At 41.6% G+C, this 18266-nt stretch overlaps 1 protein-coding gene across 2 annotated transcripts; it reads left to right on the top strand.

Moving 5' to 3' along the window:
• Positions 1 to 3148: 3148 nt before the first annotated feature.
• On the top strand, positions 3149 to 17953 carry GJA3 (gap junction protein alpha 3). 2 transcript variants are annotated; one of them, XM_065049519.1, is made up of 3 exons: positions 3149 to 4055; positions 5909 to 5999; positions 10906 to 17953. In XM_065049519.1, exon 3 carries the CDS (start codon positions 10923 to 10925, stop codon positions 12456 to 12458), a length of 1536 nt encoding a protein of 511 aa, XP_064905591.1. In that variant the 5' UTR covers positions 3149 to 4055; positions 5909 to 5999; positions 10906 to 10922; the 3' UTR covers positions 12459 to 17953. The 2 variants fall into 2 exon arrangements, with proteins under 2 accessions (XP_064905591.1, XP_064905602.1); XM_065049530.1 differs by lacking the exons at positions 3149 to 4055; positions 5909 to 5999 and adding an exon at positions 4098 to 5691.
• Positions 17954 to 18266: the final 313 nt, after the last annotated feature.

Genomic DNA, 18266 nt, shown 5'->3' with positions numbered 1-18266 from the left:
TATTTGTTAATACGCTGTGTTCTCTGACGTGCTTGTCAGTAGTGTCTAACGGAACAGAACATTAATCACTAGTTGTGACAATAATAATAATTACTCTATGAGATTCAACTGCTACTTCAGTCTTTTTATTACTATTTTATTTATTAGCTAATGAGTCCTAAAGTCTTTTGATTAATCCATGTAGAAAACAAGTAGAGGAGAAAATATTTTAATCTTTGCTTCAAACCCTGCCTCCTGAGGTAGCAGTAGCTTTTCTCAGCATTTAAATATCTTTAGTGCCATCTTCTGTAGAGCAGCGGTATGTCAAGCTCAACTCTTTTGACTGACAAACCAGACAGGGCCACGGCAAGCTGAAACCAAGGCATTTGTAGCTCTTTTGTTAGGCTGACCACATGGACAGAACTGTTACCAGCACTGTCGAGCCAAGCACCACTTTGACGTGGCTTGTTTACAGCTAACGACATGTATGGCAGTTTAGGGGTCCTTCCACTAAGCTGTGTTTGGATGCACAGTTGTGGTAAGAGTGATCCTCTTTTGTATTTCAAAACAGATGCTTAAATTCAAAATAGCATGGGGTAAATCACTGTTTTGGATTAATACTGATCTGAAAATGGTCCATTTTTCTCGCTGAGTTCAGGTTCAGACTAAGATTAAGATATATCCTTATGAGACCTTATCATTTCATAAAGCTTGGTGTCTGGTTTTTATCTTTTTCTTTGTACCTTGCCATGCAAACCTGATTCTTCTGGTCTTAAAAATACCTGCCTATTTTGTCTACACACTTCTTGAAATCAGTTTGTTTATGCGCCAGCCAAATCAAACACTGCTAAACATCTATGTGTGGAACGGGGTTTGTCACCAGTGTGGAGGCTTGGATGGAAGACAGAAAATGGTACTGAAGATGTTAATTAAAGGAAGGCTTAAAATGATGTAAATATGCATTTTAACATAAAAATTTATGTTGCCTTAAGCTTTATGTTGCTTGTCTAGTGTTAATGACAATGGAGGGAACCCTTAAAACATAATAAGGATGTGGGGGTTTGGAGAACACTACAGTGGCATCTGGCCACCGGCAGTGCTATGCACCTTTAAAGACAGAATCATAGAATCATTCGGGTTGGAAGAGACCCTCAAGACCATCAAGTCCAACCATAACCTCACCTAACTCTAGCACTAAACCATGTCCCTAGGAACATCATCTATCCATCTTTTAAACACCTCCAGGGATGGTGACTCCACCACTTCCCTGGGCAGCCTGTTCCACTGCTTCCCAAATTACAGTGAGGAAGCTGTAAGGATGGCTCTTCCATACGAATCCCTCTGTCAGGATGTCCATATGAAGGAGACACTTTTTAACACTATAGTTTAAATCTGAACATATCTTCCTTCTGAATAAATTCCTCAGGGAGACAAGTCTTACTTTTTCTGTTTTCCCCTAACTTGGCTTTAGATCCTCCTATTCCAGTATGTGACTAACAAGTAGCTCTCCATACCTTCTCAACACACTTTCATGCTTGTGCTTTCACCTGTATGTAATTGGTCCTTTATTTTTAAAGTTGCTCGCTTCAATTTTCTCTCAGGAATTTTGTATCCTTGACTGTCTCACTTTCTACAGACATCCCAGAGGGTTTTGTCAACAGCCCAAACCTCTTCTTGTAAGAACCCAGAAGGGCTATTGAAAAGGAAATTGCTAGCTGATGATTGTGGTCCCATGGTAGGCAGGTGCTGCTTCAGATTATCCTTGTTTGAAATTTATTGAATTCTATCTTAAAAAGCTTCTGCGGCAATACCGAAAGGCTGCTCTAGAACCTCACTGCTCTCCTGACTCAGAATATTTTTCTTGCAAACAGGTGTCAAGGTCATTTTATACAGATGGTGTGAAATGTCACTTGAAACCTTCCAGAGGCTGAAAAAGCAAACATGGAAACACCTAGTGCTTCATGATATTAGACCATTTAGACAGATGTTTGTAAATGAGAGATGTTTCTCTACCTCTCATGACCTGATGAGCTGGGGGTATTCACTATATAAAGGAAGTTATAACATCAGGAGTTACTGGGACTGCTGGGTTTCCTTCCCGTGCCCTAACATGGTCCCTCATGTCCCACTGCTTCAGGATCCACACTGCAGTACTACTATACTGACAATCCTGGCACCACTGTGTTTTGAATATATCACCCATCTCTGAATAAAGACATTTGTCCTTGTGCCACCACTAGTCCTTAGGCCAACAGAGATCTTCCTCCCTAGTGTTTTCAGCTGAAAAATTTCCAGGGAGCAACCAAGCGCTGCAAGGATACAACAACATGCAGATGGTCTGTTTTGGTTTGCCACCAGTCCTCTGCTACACACAGCTCATCAAAGCGTCTCAACATTTTTCTTGGGTGGTATTTTTAGTAAACAGAGCAACAGAGAACCTTGGGAATGACCTGAGGTGGTTAAGTTTTCAGCTCTCTGACTGTAGAGTAGCTATCAACAGAAACTCATGTTATTGCTGAAGAGTCACTGAGTTACCATGCTCGTTTAAGTGATTCTGTCTAATGTTTTCCTTTCTCAGGGCAACACTAAAAAACACAAAAAACCCTTTAACCAAAATGTCGGTGATATTAATATTTTTGAGTACCAATGATGAAAATATCAAGAGCCACCTTAAATCATAATTTTGAAAATAGTTGCAACTGATCTGTTTTTCGGATGGTCTGTGCACAACAGCTTGACAGCTAGTCTTGACTGAGCAGAGTCTGGGGGGGAAAAAAAGCTTTTCCAAAAGATTATCCGTAATGTCTTCTTTTCCTAACATAGGCTCAGTCTCAGGTATAAGCTCTCAAACTTATAAACTTATAAACTCTCAAACACAGGCTTGTCATTTATAAAATTTGACGAGTGTCTTGACAAGCTCCGAGGAGTTGATGCAATGCTCCGAAAACCAAAGGACCTGTCTGCACTGAGGGGCGGTAGCCTGTGCCTGTGAAGCACCCCGGGTCGTGAGGCTGTCAGCTCTTTGGGGTTCTTCCGGTGAAGAACGTTTGGTTGCTTTTTGTTTGTTTTCTGGTTTTGTTTTTAAATTTGTCTTTAAGACGTAGGAAAAAGCGGGATTCTCCGCTTTAAGATTCTCTGCTTTAGGATTCCCAGCCGGTGGGGCATCCGCGCCGAACCGCGCACTGCAGCCAACCGCCCCCGCCCGGCCGTTACACGCCTGTCAACGGCCGCCACTGGGCGGCGCTGCTCCGCCCCGCGAGGGAGCGGGAGCGGGACTCGGGGCTGCGCGGCGGGACGCGCGTTCCCCGGGCGGCAGCCCCGCGCTGGGCGGGGTGCCCGTTCCGCCGCCGCCAAGGTGCGGCACACCGTGCCCGGCGGCCGTGCCTCGAATACCGAGCGCCCCCTGGGCGGCCTGGACCGCTGTTTCTGACGGGGAGCATCAGGCGGGGGCGGCGGGGCCGTGCACGTGGCGGCTTCCGCCGCGCTGCCTTAGAGCGGAGCGGGAGGGAACCCCAGCGGGCAGGGCTTTCTTAAGCCTTTATCCTCTCAGAGGAAGAAACTGTTTACAACTTCTCAAGAAATCCCACCCTGGACCGCGAAGGAGGATGGATTGTCTGCACAGTGAGAACGTTTCCAAAGCCAGGGAGCGAAGGGCAAGCGCCCCGGCCGCTCCCCTCGGAGCTCCCCAGGGCTCCGGCCCGCCCCCCAGCCCCTCAGCAAGTGGCTGCATGTGGAACCGGCGGCTCAGCCCGCTGTGGGAGGCGGGCAAGGGGAGGGGAGAGAGGGAGGGATGGGTGCCCGGTGCCTGCAGGGGGGGCTGTCCGAGCTCCCCTGCCGCAGGCGGGCTGTGGCAGCCGCCCAGGGGCGCGTTGCCAGGCGAGGTAGCAGGTAGGGCGCCGGGCACCGGCCTCCCGGCGCTGCCGCCCCGCGCTCCCCTCCGCCGACTCTTTCCATAGCCGGGCAAAGGTTGGGGGCTGCTCTTCCCCTCAGTTAAATGAGCTATGCGCCAACACTGTTGCGACTCTTCTGAACGAGTTAAGCTTTTGCTACTTAAAATAGCCTTGCTCCTGCAAAGCGTAAGTAGAGCGACCCGGCGCTGCGCCGCTCGGCAGGCGGCCCCGGGGTCCGCAGCCCGCGGAGGGGGCTCTGCCGGAGGGGACGTGGCCACGGGCGGACGCGGGAGGCCGGGGCTTGCCCGGGGCCTCTGCCCTGAGCGCTGCCCCTCGGCGCTGGGCGCCAGGGAAGGGCAGGGCGAGGCAGAGCTCCGCGCATCCTGCTGAGGAGGACTAGTAGGAACGGTCCGACTGCTCCAAATACTGCTGTGAGGGACCCTGGTGTGAGAATCCTCTGTTCAGCCCCACAGAGGGAACCATCTGCAGGCAGCGGTGCTTGCAGATGGGACAGATAACTGAGCCTGGAGTGGCAGGGAGAATTGTCCAAACCTCACGAAATACCTCAGAAAATGCAGTGGAGGGGGAAGCACCACATGACGTTCGTCTCTGGGATTGTTGTGGCCCTTGCCCACCCAAGTGTGCATGTGTAGGGACATGTAGTTTCTTCCTTAAAGGTTACCACTAACATTTGAACATTGATGTGCATTTCAAGCCAGTTTCACACTGGGAGTAAAGTTAAATCTAAATATAAAGCTGAGCCAGAATTGCTTTCACCTGTGTTAAGTGGTGCCACACAGAATGATGGAGTTGACAAGTGTAACCCAGGGTGGTTCTGGTGTTTTCTCGAGGTGAGCTATGAGTTACCTGGCCCTTACGAACGCTTTCTCCCAATGCGGGGGGAAATGGTTATGTAACCTCCCTGCATTGACCAAGGTTTTCCCTCACTCTGGTCACATCTTTGGTCTGAGAGTTACCAAGAACATGTCACTCATTTGTTCACTTAGGACTCACAAGGGATGTAAAGTATTTAAGATGAATAAATATCCTTTGGAATTATTTGGAAGATATTTATAGCTTGATTAGGCAAAAGTTTGCCTATGTTATAAGCAAGAAAAGTTTCCTATGTTTGTATTTTTTTGTTGTGGTGGTGGTGGTTTTGTTTCTTGTCGTTTGTTTGTTTGTTTGTTTCCCTGTAGGCAAAAAGAGTATCAGAAAAGTGTTTGAGTTCTTCACCGGATCACTGAAGGAATCACAGAAGCCTTAGATTTTATTAGGAATCCTGAGTGTGTGCTAAGTCTTTAAGACACTGGTGTAGATATGAAGAAGAAATTGAACTGAGTAGCCAGAGCTACTAGAGTTTCCCTTTAAGGGAAATTTAAAGGGAAAAGGGGATATCCTACTGACAAATTTTAGAATTAAACTAGAAAGAGTTTTAAATAGTTCCCATAAGACAAAAATGTACTATAAGAAGTCTGAGCAGGGTTTATAGCACCATCTCCTTGTAGTTACTGTAAATTGCCTGAAGTCCCCTCAGGCTGATACCGGTTGGGGTAACTGCTTCTCTGCAGTGAAAAGGGTGGGGGATCTTTGAACGCCAGAAGGGCTTGTCTTTCCTTTGTATCCCTGCAGCTGGGGGGCGGGACACTCCTTACTGTGCAGTTTTTAGATCTGTGTGGCTGATTGTATGTGGGCACCTGACAGATCTGTCTCATTCATGCTTCACTCACTTGGGATGTAGAGACTGTTGCCCTCATGTTTGACAGCTATTCCGTAGTCCCCTGGTAGTTCCACACCCTTCACACCTTCCAGAGTTTTACTGGTAAGTCACTGTCTTTTAATTCCAATGTAGAGCTCTAAGATGGCATTTGAGTATTCTGGGGGAAGAAAGGCGTTACTTTTTGTTCCTGTTTTTCTCATGCAAGTAGCAAATCAGAGCAAAGGTTTGTTATGCTAGGGAACAGAGGATTTTAACAAGTGGAAGTGTAGCTCTCCTCCTGGGCTCAGCCCTGCGCTCTTTGCACTTTTCCATTACTCAGGCCAAACTTTCACTCAGAGTTTGAAGCAAGTCAAGAAGAAGTCAAGAGAAGTTTTGCCGTGGATTTAAGGAAAAGGCTCCATAGTAGCAAAGTAAGTTTAAGGTACTAACAAGATCACCTAAGGGCTTAATTTTTAGCAAGTATTTGAAATACAATGAAGAAAATTATAGCTGTGTCAGAAAGGATGGCACTGTGAGCAAGAAGATATTTTTCAAGTCTTCATTTAAACAAGTTTATAAAGCGAATTATGAAACTTCAACCAATGTGTTACATATATATGTACATGGCCAAATACCATTAAGTTTCAATGGAAATTATAGGGGCTCATTCTGTCCCTCCACATCTGCCAGTTTGTATGGAATTACATGGTCATGCTGCAGATTTTGTGTGGGGTGAGTACTTTTATTGGATTTAAATTAGCAGAGTTAAAAACCTGAGAGCAATGGAGATGCCTAATTGTTTAGTGTAAAAACAAAGGAAATATTGCAAGTTTTCTTTTTTTAACAGCATTTAAAAAATCATACTGGTTTATAAAATCTGCGTAGTTTGGAAGATAAAAACCTAAATCCCAAGATCCTAGACTGTGACAAGAAGTGAAAGAAAATGTGGACTGCATTTAAGAAATCTTATTCAGACAAGGACATGTTAGGTTTCTAAACAATTGCCGAAGGACATTTTTAGATATACCAGTCTAATAAAATCATAAATATACCAAGTGTCATAATCAGTTAATGTATGTAACATAGCTGTGTAGTTATTTATCTGTATGTATGTATTCATATGTGTATATAAATAAATAAATATATACATGTATGAGTAACATGAGAAATAAAACTATTGTATGTTTCTATGAAAATATTAAAAATTAAAATATTGTATTTTGCGCACTTGATATGTGGTGATTAACCTCTTTGGTGATGTCATCAGGAACAGAAATAATAACTAGCAAGTTTATAGATGCCAGATGAGGATGATTTATTCTCTGTAGAGGGATATGTATGACATCACAGCTTTAAAAATTTATTCTCTCTCTGTCTCGTTCTCTTTGTCACACACACACCACCCACAAAGTGTATTTGTGCATTTACTAATCTTAATAATTAATGGCACAACATTGATTCTTAAACAATGCTATGCCAGTTTTTATGAACTGCCCATTTTTCAATATTTGTTTCAGAGGAATTATTTTCTAAGTGACACGAACAGTATATGACTCCCAGTTCTTAGAAAATGATCCCAAGTTTCATTAAGTCCTTGCTTTCATACTATTGAATTAGATTTCTTTCTGAGACATTCTCTGCTATTTGCTAGTGGATATTTCTGCATCAATGTCATGAAATACAGATAAAGATGTTTCTTTTCTTAATCTGCATTTTTTCCAAGCACAGAAAGAAAAAATGTCTTCCTTCACAATCCATATGTAAGATTAGGGCTTAACAATTGCCTAGCTCTCTATTTCAGCAGCGCTGGAAATGGTGCTGTGCAGCTGAAGTTCATGTAACACTACAAAAGCAAGCTTGGAATTGTTCTCAGGTAAAATACTGAGTTGTCGCTGTTCAAATTTAGATTTAGGTATTTTATTGTTGAACTTAATTATGACAACTTAAATATTCTCTGAGCTCAGTGAGCCCTCTGGTTGATGTGATTTTTGGATGAGCTACATTGGCTTAAGAAGTATTTACTTTGAAGAAAAATACGGGACCTGGATTTCTGAGAACCCTTTAGCCAGCGGAGATATGGATCTTTGCATTGCCCTTGGGAATTATGTCTTTCCCCTATTTATGTATTACGGGTAATACACATTTGTAGTTGAAGGCAATGCTTGCTGCAGTTCATACTAAGATGAACACTGACATTTTCACCTCTGTACAGTTAAGATGCTGTGAAGTATCTGCTCCCTGCTTAATTTTTCTTTGTGTACAGGAAGAACTTTCAGACTCAGATAAACATAAATAAATCTTTTCATTAATGTAAGGATTAGGATAGCTTTTTGGAGTGTATCCTTTGAGAATTGTATCATGTCATGTCTTTGGTGTCCTGAATTATCTCAGCCTGGGCATTGTTGGCCTGTAGTAAAAAGAAAAAAAACATCTTCAATGACACTAGTAAATGGAGAATGACTGAGAATAAATTAGACGGTATGATTTTCTTTACTTTTTAGATTTTGCTTTGGTTTGTTTTTTTCTTCATCCACTAATCAGTAGATAATTCTTCAGAAAAGCAAAAAAAAAATCCTACTTTCATTGTAGTCAACATTGCCTGTTGATCTCAGTAAGAAATACACTACAGTGTGCCCATAGGTGAAAAAAAAAAGCTGTAATACCATATTACAGTGCAGGAGTTATAATTTTTCATGTCGACTTAATTTTTTTAAACAATAGAAGGTAGCATCTGTCTTCTTGAAGAACGGTGTATGGTCTCTTATGCTGTTGGAAGCAAGAGTAATGGCAGCTGTGCTGAAAATGGACCATAATTAATGTGTTAAAGAAGATTTAATGTGCTAACTTTTACTGATTAATACATTTTCTATTACAAATATTAGTAACAAAAAACAGATCGTGACTCTGACCACTTATTATCTGAGCTGCCTATTTTGCTTGATCTGGATAGAAAACAAGGAGTGTGACAGAGAGAACTCAACTGAGAGACAAAGAATAGTGCAAAAGTTAGCAGACATGAAATACTGGATTTACTGTTATGCTAAACTTCTTTAATCCATCAAATACCACATTATTCATTCTGCTGTTCTTACATAACTATCTTGACTACTCAAAATGAGAACATTCCCAAACAACAGTTTAATTCTATCCAAAGATGGAACTAAACCAAGTATATCCTCAAATGCTTTTGAGTAAAAAAGATACAAAATAACTTCATTATTGCCTGAAAAATTAATACTTCTCAAGGTTAAAATTACTTCACCATCCAAAATACGTAAACCTCATAGAATTAAGATTGAGGATGAAATTTTTAAATCATATAAGCATATTAAATTAGGATTATAAAAACAGAGTATTCTAAAAAATAATATTGTTTTGGGTTACTATTTTAAGAGGGGAAAAATACACTCCTTAAAAAAAAATCAGAATATATTTCAAGGAAATGATTAAAAATTGTTTAGGACCAGGGTCATCACTACACAAAGTCAGTATTTCATTGTTAGTATTGTCATTTGCAGTTTATCATGCTATCCTGGAAAAAGAATTCAGTTGTATTAAAGGGAAAGTGGTTTTGTAAAATATCAAAGATCGGAGGTTTTTAGGGGTAATTGTTGTTGAATTAACTTTGTGGGGATAAAAAGTGAATCAGTATTCTAGGATTTACAAAAGTGCAAAATACTTGTGGGCATGTTGTTGCTTTTTGTGTGAAAGCATGTTAATCAGCAGCTACAGGTATTTCATTGCCTCATAGTAAAATCAAGCTATAAAAAACCTACCTGAAATAACTTTGATTTCTTTAATTACCTTAACTAAAAGAAGCCTGAAAGAAGTTCAGTATGGACTTTGGAAATGCTTCCTCTGGAAAAACAGTTACATCATTGTTGGAAATCACAGTAGATATTGTACCAAGAACAATATATTTTTTCAGTGTAATTTCCCACCTGTAATGATGAACACCATTTCATATTGGAAACTGTGAGACATGCATGTATCTGGACAAGAAGTATAAAAATAGAAAGACTAAAGTGCAATTCAGTTATAAAATATTCTGAGATTTTTAAATGAGAGGATAATCGGTCTTTTCTGATAGTGTTTTTGTAATGCGGATTGTTATATCTGAATGATAATTGTGATCTAAGTATTTCTGAAAGTATCAAAGTTATCAGAAAGTAAAGTTTTGTATTTTGTTTCAGCTGGAGGTTGACATATAAAGTATAGAAGTGTGTTCATTAGAAGAATGAAATGTACTTCTTACATATATTCCGATAGTCTTACATACCTTCCAATTAGGAGCAGGCCAAGGATAACAGAAGTGACATCAGCACGTAATAGCTTGTTTCTCAACTGAACTTTAAACCTTTCCAAATCAGAAGCTGTGTCACTACCTAGATGGGAAGCCCATCATTTATGAATTGGTGGAAACTACTGAGAATATATACTAGTTGCTTGCCATAGAAATAAAGTCATAGGACATAATTTTATTTTTCCAATATAATCCCTGTGCGCTGTTGCTGAAGTGCCTTTGAGTGTTTTGGGTTTTTTAAAAAATAAGGCTGCAGTACATGTGGCTCAGTAACATCAGCTGGCAGGACCATAGGGGAAACGGCATAGAAACATCTCAGAATTTCTATTTCCTCTCAGTATTTCAAGTTATTAAAATAATTATTTCCTTTTAGAAATAAACCAACTCAAACATGAATAGGCTTTGAGAACCTGCTTGTTGTTGACGTACATATTCTAAAACTAAAACTGGAAATTCCGTAGGTTTAACGTAATTATTTTTATGTGTTTGTACAGTATGAAAATAGCAGAGACCTGGGACATTACTAACCTACTGAATGCTGGGGTAAATAAGTCCTGATAACAATAAAATTATTAGAGTTAGGCAAACTTTTTATCACACGTTGATACAAGTGCAGTCACATTAATAGCAGGAATATTCTGTTGAATTGAACTGATTTCCATCTGTTCTTTTCTAAAAAATAGGCAAGAACAGTTAGAGGCATCTCAGGTGGGGGAAACAGAGAAATCATGGTTTAAAAATATTTAAATCTTGTAGGCCTTCTGGTTATGAATCTTTCTTGCCTGTCATTGTGTATAGACACAAACCTGTATCAGCTAGGTGAAAGCACTAACCATCCCACTTCTGCGCTCACCAAACCCCCTGGCTGCACCGTCACAGGGTTAGGGAGTTCTTCACATAGGTGTGCAATTTTCTGCAATGGGAAGTGCACTGAAGAAATGTTATTTGTTGAGAATGAGTCTGTTATGCCCTGGCATTGTGTAATGATAAGATTTTTAAACATTGCTCTAATTGCTCTAATGTTCTTATTGTAGGTTAGAAATCTGAAACCATGGGTGACTGGAGCTTTCTGGGGAGACTGTTAGAGAATGCGCAGGAGCACTCCACGGTTATTGGCAAGGTTTGGCTGACAGTACTGTTTATCTTCAGGATACTGGTGCTGGGGGCAGCTGCTGAGGAGGTCTGGGGAGACGAGCAGTCAGACTTTACCTGCAATACTCAGCAACCTGGTTGCGAAAATGTTTGCTATGACAAAGCCTTCCCCATTTCTCACATCCGATTCTGGGTGCTGCAGATCATTTTTGTCTCTACTCCAACCCTCATCTACTTGGGCCATGTGCTGCATATTGTACGCATGGAGGAAAAGAGGAAAGAGAAAGAAGAGCTGAAGAAGAAAGGAAATGTCAAAGACAGCAACTACCCAGGAGCAGGAGCATCTGGCAGTGGTGGTGGAGGAGGCAACAATAACATCAAGGATCCTATTGGCAAAAAGGGGAAGGAGAAGCTGCCAATCCGTGATGAACGTGGTAGAATCCGTATGGGGGGTGCCCTGCTCCGTACATACGTCTTCAACATAATTTTCAAGACACTGCTTGAGGTGGGCTTCATTGTGGGCCAGTACTTCTTATATGGCTTTGAGCTAAAGCCAGTCTACCAGTGCAGCCGTGCACCTTGCCCACACACTGTGGACTGCTTCATCTCAAGGCCCACTGAGAAGACCATCTTCATCATCTTCATGTTGGTGGTGGCCTCTGTCTCTCTGCTGTTGAACATGCTTGAGATATATCACTTGGGGTGGAAGAAGCTTAAGCAGGGCATGACAAGCCGCTACAGCCTTGAGATGCCTGTTGCAACAATGACGCCAGTCATGGTAACAGGGGAGTCCAAACCTGTTGCCTTGCCACCACCAGCACCACCCATGGTGGTCACAACAGCTGCACCCCCCCCTGTTCTGCCTGATACCCGCACTGTCACACCACTGCTGGCCCCGGTGACCATGGCACCATACTATGCTGCAGCTACTCCAAGACCACGGCCCCCCTCCAACACGACCTCCATGACCAGCTACCCCGTTTCTCCACCGGTTCCTGAGGAGAGGCACCGTGCTGTGACTCCCACACCCATCTCCACTCCTGTCACCATTCCGACCCCCATCGCCACGCCCACGCCAGCCGTCATCAACTACTTCAACAGCAACAGCCATGCCCTGGCAGCCGAGCAGAACTGGGTCAACATGGCAGCTGAGCAGCAGGGGAAGGCACCTTCCAGCTCGGCCGGCTCCTCTACCCCCAGCAGTGTCCGGCATCCCCTCCCTGAGCAGCAAGAGCCGCTGGAGCAGCTGCTTCCACCACCGGCTGCACCACCCATTGCTGCGGCCAACAGCCGCAGCAGCACCAGCCTGAGTGGGGCAAGTGGCAGTAAGTGGGGTGTGGAGGGTGAGGAGGAGCTGTTGGGGGAACAGCCCATCTCAGCTGCCTGTACCACTGTGGAGATGCACGAGCTGCCACTGCTCGTAGACACACGGCGCTTGAGCAGGGCCAGTAAGTCGAGCAGCTGCAGAGCCAGGTCAGACGACCTGGCCGTGTAGTGTGGTCGCCTCTGCTCAGAGGAGCAGGTGATGGAAGGCAGAGCGGGCAGGGGAGTGCCCAGGGAGGCTGGGCCTGGCGTGGGTGGGAAGGCCTGGGTTTCAAACTTTGACGCTTGCTGTTTTCACACTCTGTGAGTTGTAGTGGGGAAAAATATCAACATTTTCTAATAGGTCAGGGGTGGCCGAAGCACAGCCTGCGAGCCAGGGGACCCAATCCGCTTTCCTTCATGTCCACGGCAGATCTCCCAATGGCAGCCACAGGGGAGGCCTGCACAGGTTACAGGTGGTGATGGTAGCTGGTCATGTGCCCTGAGACTGACTTCCATCGGAGAAAAATGTTAATATCCCTAGTGCCCCTGTGCCTGGCCATCATCTCCCTGTTGCCCTTGCCTTTACTTCCACCCTGTTTCACATAAGCTCTACATGAGTGGATGTGATGACTTATTTTCTTCCTCTTAAATCTTACATGGCGCTATGGCAAACATCAGGGTGGCATATTGCCTCTTGGCACCTGTCATCTCTGCGGACCAACTTGCCATATTAAAGGTGACTCAGTCTCTTCCATATAACATGGCTCAATGAAGCCCGTGTGCTCATGGCAAATCGCCAGTGTGGTCCTCGGCCGGGCAAAGTTTAGGTGACCCCTGTAATAGATTTTTGAGCTTCATCTTTCTTTATATTTTTTTTTTACTCTTGATCTGTTAGGAAGTGTTTGGTTTGACCTTCTATTCAGTGTTTGCCAATCATGATCACACCATGTTTTTAAGCCCACAAATGTGTTTGAGCATGTTTGATCATAATTTTAGATGACTTCTGAAATTGCTTAGAGGAGGACAGGAATTTAAAACACACCTCAGAAATTATTACACATTTCTCTTCAGAAGGCAAGGATTATTATTTCAATACATTGTGGCCCCATACGTTGCCCGTGGACAAACAATAGGATAAAGTACAGCTCTGCATTTTAGACTATTAGATATCAGCTTAAGTTTGTTGGAAAAATGCTTTTTAGAAGTAAACTTGAGTGCATATTTTTAAGTATTTGAACATTTTGAGAATAATTTTGATCTGTAGGTTTAAAGTTACGTGACTCTCTACTTAATCATTTTAGTTTGATCTTTGATCTTACAAGAAAATGTAAGGGGAAAGAAAATTACTAATGGTAAAATTCCCCAAGGAACATTATTTCTTCTGGTCTTCTACCTTTTCCTTGAACAACAATCTGTAGTGTCTTACAGGTCAGTGAAAACAGATTTAGACAGTGTTTTGTTGCAGAAAGGTGGCCAAAATATTGGGGCAACATGCTGGGCTGAAGGGTCTGTTCTTATCCCACTGAAGTCACTTGCAGAATTTCCGTTCAATTTAACAAGGAGCAAGATTTGGGGATGGATTTTGAAGGTCTTATTCAAGCAAAACTAACATTCACATGGAGTTTTGGGAGCCGGAAGGAATGTAGATTTGGGGCCTTAGATAAAGACATTAAAATCCTGCTCTTGGAAATTGTGCGTTTCCCTTAAAAATGGGTGGAGGAAATTACTGGATAATTTTGATTAAGGTGCAGCTTTCCTTACAACTTTCTCTGCCCTTCATTCCTTTGTAACAAATACTCTCACAGACATTAGTCAGAATTTTGAATGCCTAATAAAGCTCGGGAGAGTTTGGATACAAAGGGAATACAAGATTAGGCCCAACTTCTGTTCTAAGCAAAAGCCAAAAGAACTGAAGCTCGGAGTCAGTCCTGTTGCTGCTGTGAATTGAAAGTACTGTAGTTGGAGAAGAGCAGCCCAACACACTGGGATAGCCCTTTGCATCCTCAAAGTATTTGGCCTGACAGTGCAGTCCTTACTCAGGCAAAGCAGGATTACCCTGTAGCAAGTAGTTACAACTGTGAGTTACCTCTGCTGTTAAATGTTTTCCTGAATGTGTTTATTTTATTCAACGGTTTAAATATATTCCCACCACTCAAGATAAAAACATTTATTTTTAGTGCTTTCTGAGCAGAGATGGAGAGTTTCTCATAATCAGAAGCACTGTTCTGCAACACTTGGACATGTTGTCTCATGACTTCCTTGACCTGCTTGTGCTGAACCAGGGCAGGAGGAGTCTTTCTGCTGCCACTGGTCTTGGGGCAGATGCTCCATTAAAAATCAATGGACAGTGGTACAATAAAGGTATTTTCTATTAGGTGTTTAGCTTCAGGCATGCTCTCATGAATTTTCTGTGTTATAAGCCATAAAAACCCTTTCTGCAAGAAAGTTAAAAGCTAAGTTCTGCTTTCTGTTGTACCCATGCAACTATGTTGTACTTCAACTAAAGTTTATAAAGTTGCCTAGATGTAGACAAAGGCAGAGTTTAACACTCAACATTTTTAGATTTATAGTAGCAGTTTTGTAAGTTTTGCTAAGTGCCAAGTAATTATATTGCTGAAATAATCCAATAGGCAACTCTGTATTTTAGTACATCAAAATTCATGGGCTAAATTTTCTTTTATGCTTCTGAAGGATGAAATCAAAGTCTTTCTGGAGTGTATTTATATATACCAGACCACCTGGATTATGTGCTTTTTTATAGCAATGTCTGAGAGCAAAACTGACTTGTTTGATGGAGGTCTGAATCTTGCAGCCCTTACTTTAGTACAACCCTCACAGAGTGTGTCCTGCAGGATTGGAATAATCTTGTATATAAAAAAATATCGGAGATAGGTTTAGCTTAGGATCAACTGATACCTGGTCTGCCCTTCTCAAGTTAATGATGTGCAGAGAGTTCAGGTGCTTTTGTGGAATATATGGTATTTTCAGGCAGAGTAACTACTGGAAAGCTATAAAAGATCATTTTTCCTGTTAGGTGAAGCTTAAGCAGAGAAATGTAATTCTCCTGCAACCCCTAAGAGAAATTTGACAGAGCATCCAAGCAGTACTGGTCTGAGAAAGCAAAGCTACAACTCCCAAGTTGTGCTTTGAAGATGAACTTAGGTTGCATCACATAACTACACAGTGTCAAGGCTCTTGGTTACCTACCATTTCATTTGGAGTCCGGTAATTGTTTCTTCATTTAAGCCCTCCCCCTTAGTGCTTACAACTGCTTTTAGTTGCCACATCACACCTGGAATCAGATTTGTTGAAAAAAAATTATTGGTGTGGCTGATTTTGGGTACTTCAGTCTTTACTCATGGATGATCACTGAATTCACCATGCTAGGAGTAAAGCATAACTATGCACACTTCCATAGTTGTAGAAAATACGTACAAACACCAACTCACTTGCATAACAGTCTGTTGGCAAAAATAATCTGCTAATTTCTGAGTTGTTTACTCTTTCATATCGATTAATTCCAAAGAGGGAACTGGTAGCAAGTGATAATTTGATATAGTGTGGTCATATGGCTGTTCAAGCCACAATCCTGAAAGATCTTAGACACACAGCTAACATGATGCCAGTAGATCAGTTACTGCAAAAGTGGAAGTCAGAAAAGAATCATGCCTGATATTAAGCAAACTGAAAAAAGACCCTGAAACACTCAGTTTTGCTCTTGGAGTAGAATGATTGTGGGATAATAGTTCTCTCTCTTATTTGAAGTTTAAAATAATGCTAAGGTAAACTATGGAAAAGAAGGGGAGAAAACTGGAACAAGATACTCTCTGAACAAGTTATCAGGTGTATGATGTGCTACTCTTTTTGCAATATGTCTGCTCACTGGTACTAGTTGACCCTGTTTGGAGCACAGGGGGTTGGGATAGATAAATGCCTTCCAGAGATCCCTTCCAACTGCAATGATTGTATGAAACATATTTTCCAAATCACTGATGTGGCCTTAAATTTTGACAAATGAAGACAACCTCCTGGAACCCTCCCTTTATTGAAGTGGAATATTTTATCTATGAAAATCAATTTCTTGTTTTTCCATAGACAAAAAAGTACTCCTTGAATTTGTAGGTCTGTGCTGGCACTGAAAATCATTGCTTCTTGAAAATAGGTAGCATGCACTGGAAAAGCAGATGTGCTCTTTTCTGGTAATTTGGAAGCCCGTTGTGTGAGAAGTGGGTCCAGGGATTGATTTGACTCAGTATATTTGTCATTCATGAAGGTACTTGGAGCTAATTAAATGTCTGACATTTTGCAGCTCTTGAGATTATTTTCTGGTATGAGTACTTGAGTGTAGGATCAGTAAAATAATTAAGGCAAGCTTTGAAAATCAGATCAGTACTTAGGTCCTTTTTTTGGTTAGACATGGATCCGCTTCCTCAGCTCCTACGAACTGTTGGATCCCACTGAGTTTGCGTGGGTGACAAGAGTCTGCTGAAGCTGAGCACTGAGCCCCCAGATCTTTTTGTTTACTACAGACACTAACACTGTGGATTTGAACAGGCTGGGTTTGTTCTTTTTTTTTTTTCCTTTTTTTTTTTTTCTTTTTTTTTTTTTTTAATTTCAAATGGTTTTGTTTAATTTACTTTGATTTTTCTTGTGAAAAGTGTGCTCTTCTAATTTTGATTTTCTGAAGTTTACATTCAGGTTTTGATTTCAGATTGCACATTTGGATGAAATAAACTGTTTTCTAAGTTTACATTTGTATAAGAAGTAAAAGAATGACTCTGCCAATTTGTTAAACCTGAGAGAAATGTCTTACTAGAACACACAAACTCTTCAGGCATAAGGCAGTACCATTAAAGATGATTTAACCTGACCACTCATCTACAGTACCAGTTTTCTCTGTGTATTTAAAGTATGGGAGCTGGATATATAGGGAGCACGCTATGGAAGGAGATACTTTCCATCGTGAACTCAATTATTACCAAATAAACTAAGGTTCATTATTATTGATATGCTTTCTTGTGTGTTTAGAGGTTCAATGACAAAAACTAGCTGTGACGTATGTCCTTTAAGAGCTAAATTTACAGCCTGGTTTAAAATTCCAAACAAAATACTCGTGGAGAAACACTGCACTGTTGCACTGTAGAAGATTTTACAAAAGAGAAATGTTTTGCTTTCTAGCCAAAAATATGGTTCTGAGCCTGCAAATACAATTTCACGCAAGTTATTTTTACTCTTGCAAATGACCATTAATGGGACTATTTGCATAAGCAAAAAAAACACCAATGTGAAAAAGAAGTTGTAGATTTGTATTTTAAGTGTGTTATAAGATGCCAATCAAATTCCAGAAGTTTCAGTCCTTTAAGAGTTATGCAAGATATGTGAACATTTTTAAGGTGGAGAATATATTCCTATTCCCATTGACACTGTTTCTCACAGTTAAAGGGTTGTAAAGCATGAGAAAGCTTACTCAGAGCTTTCTTTTTGCTTAGCGGATGTTTGTCTTTTACATGATAGAGCTTTCTGAGCCGTCAGGAACTTGTAGTAACAATAAAAACAATCAACAGTTAAAAGTGCTGTCTTCAAAGAAGTGCCTTGTGTATTAAATTCTGTAAGAAACAAATTGATGTGAATGTTGATTTACCTCATGTTTACAGAATCGTGACTAAATAAACTTTTTGTATCACAGCATTGTCTCTTTTAGATTAAATTTTCGTGGTTGCGTAGATGGTCTTTTAAAATACTAACACAACGGAACAGTTAATGAAAGTCACTTAGCCCTCTCCCTTTATTCACTTGTGCTGCTGGTTCCCTTCTTCCTATGGAGTGCTCACTGAATTGCATCTGTTAGAAAACTGGATGTTGAAACCCGTCTCTGTGCAGAATTCCCCAGTGGTTTCAAAGGAAGGTGACAATCCAGAAGATAGGTATGATCAAGACCCACTCCAGCAGGTACAAGGGCTGAAATTCTGAATCCCTTGAAATCAGCAGGTTTTACCTC

The sequence above is a fragment of the Columba livia genome, chromosome 1 (genome assembly GCF_036013475.1).
Source record: "Columba livia isolate bColLiv1 breed racing homer chromosome 1, bColLiv1.pat.W.v2, whole genome shotgun sequence".
Classification (NCBI taxonomy): Eukaryota; Metazoa; Chordata; class Aves; order Columbiformes; family Columbidae; genus Columba; species Columba livia.
Note: the sequence above shows the minus strand (reverse complement) of the source record. Positions and strands in the feature narration are given on the sequence as shown.

Excerpts from the sequence above, each read along its gene's own strand:
- GJA3 (XM_065049519.1), top strand. The coding sequence starts at position 10,923 with ATGGGTGACTGGAGCTTTCTGGGGAGACTGTTAGAGAATGCGCAGGAG.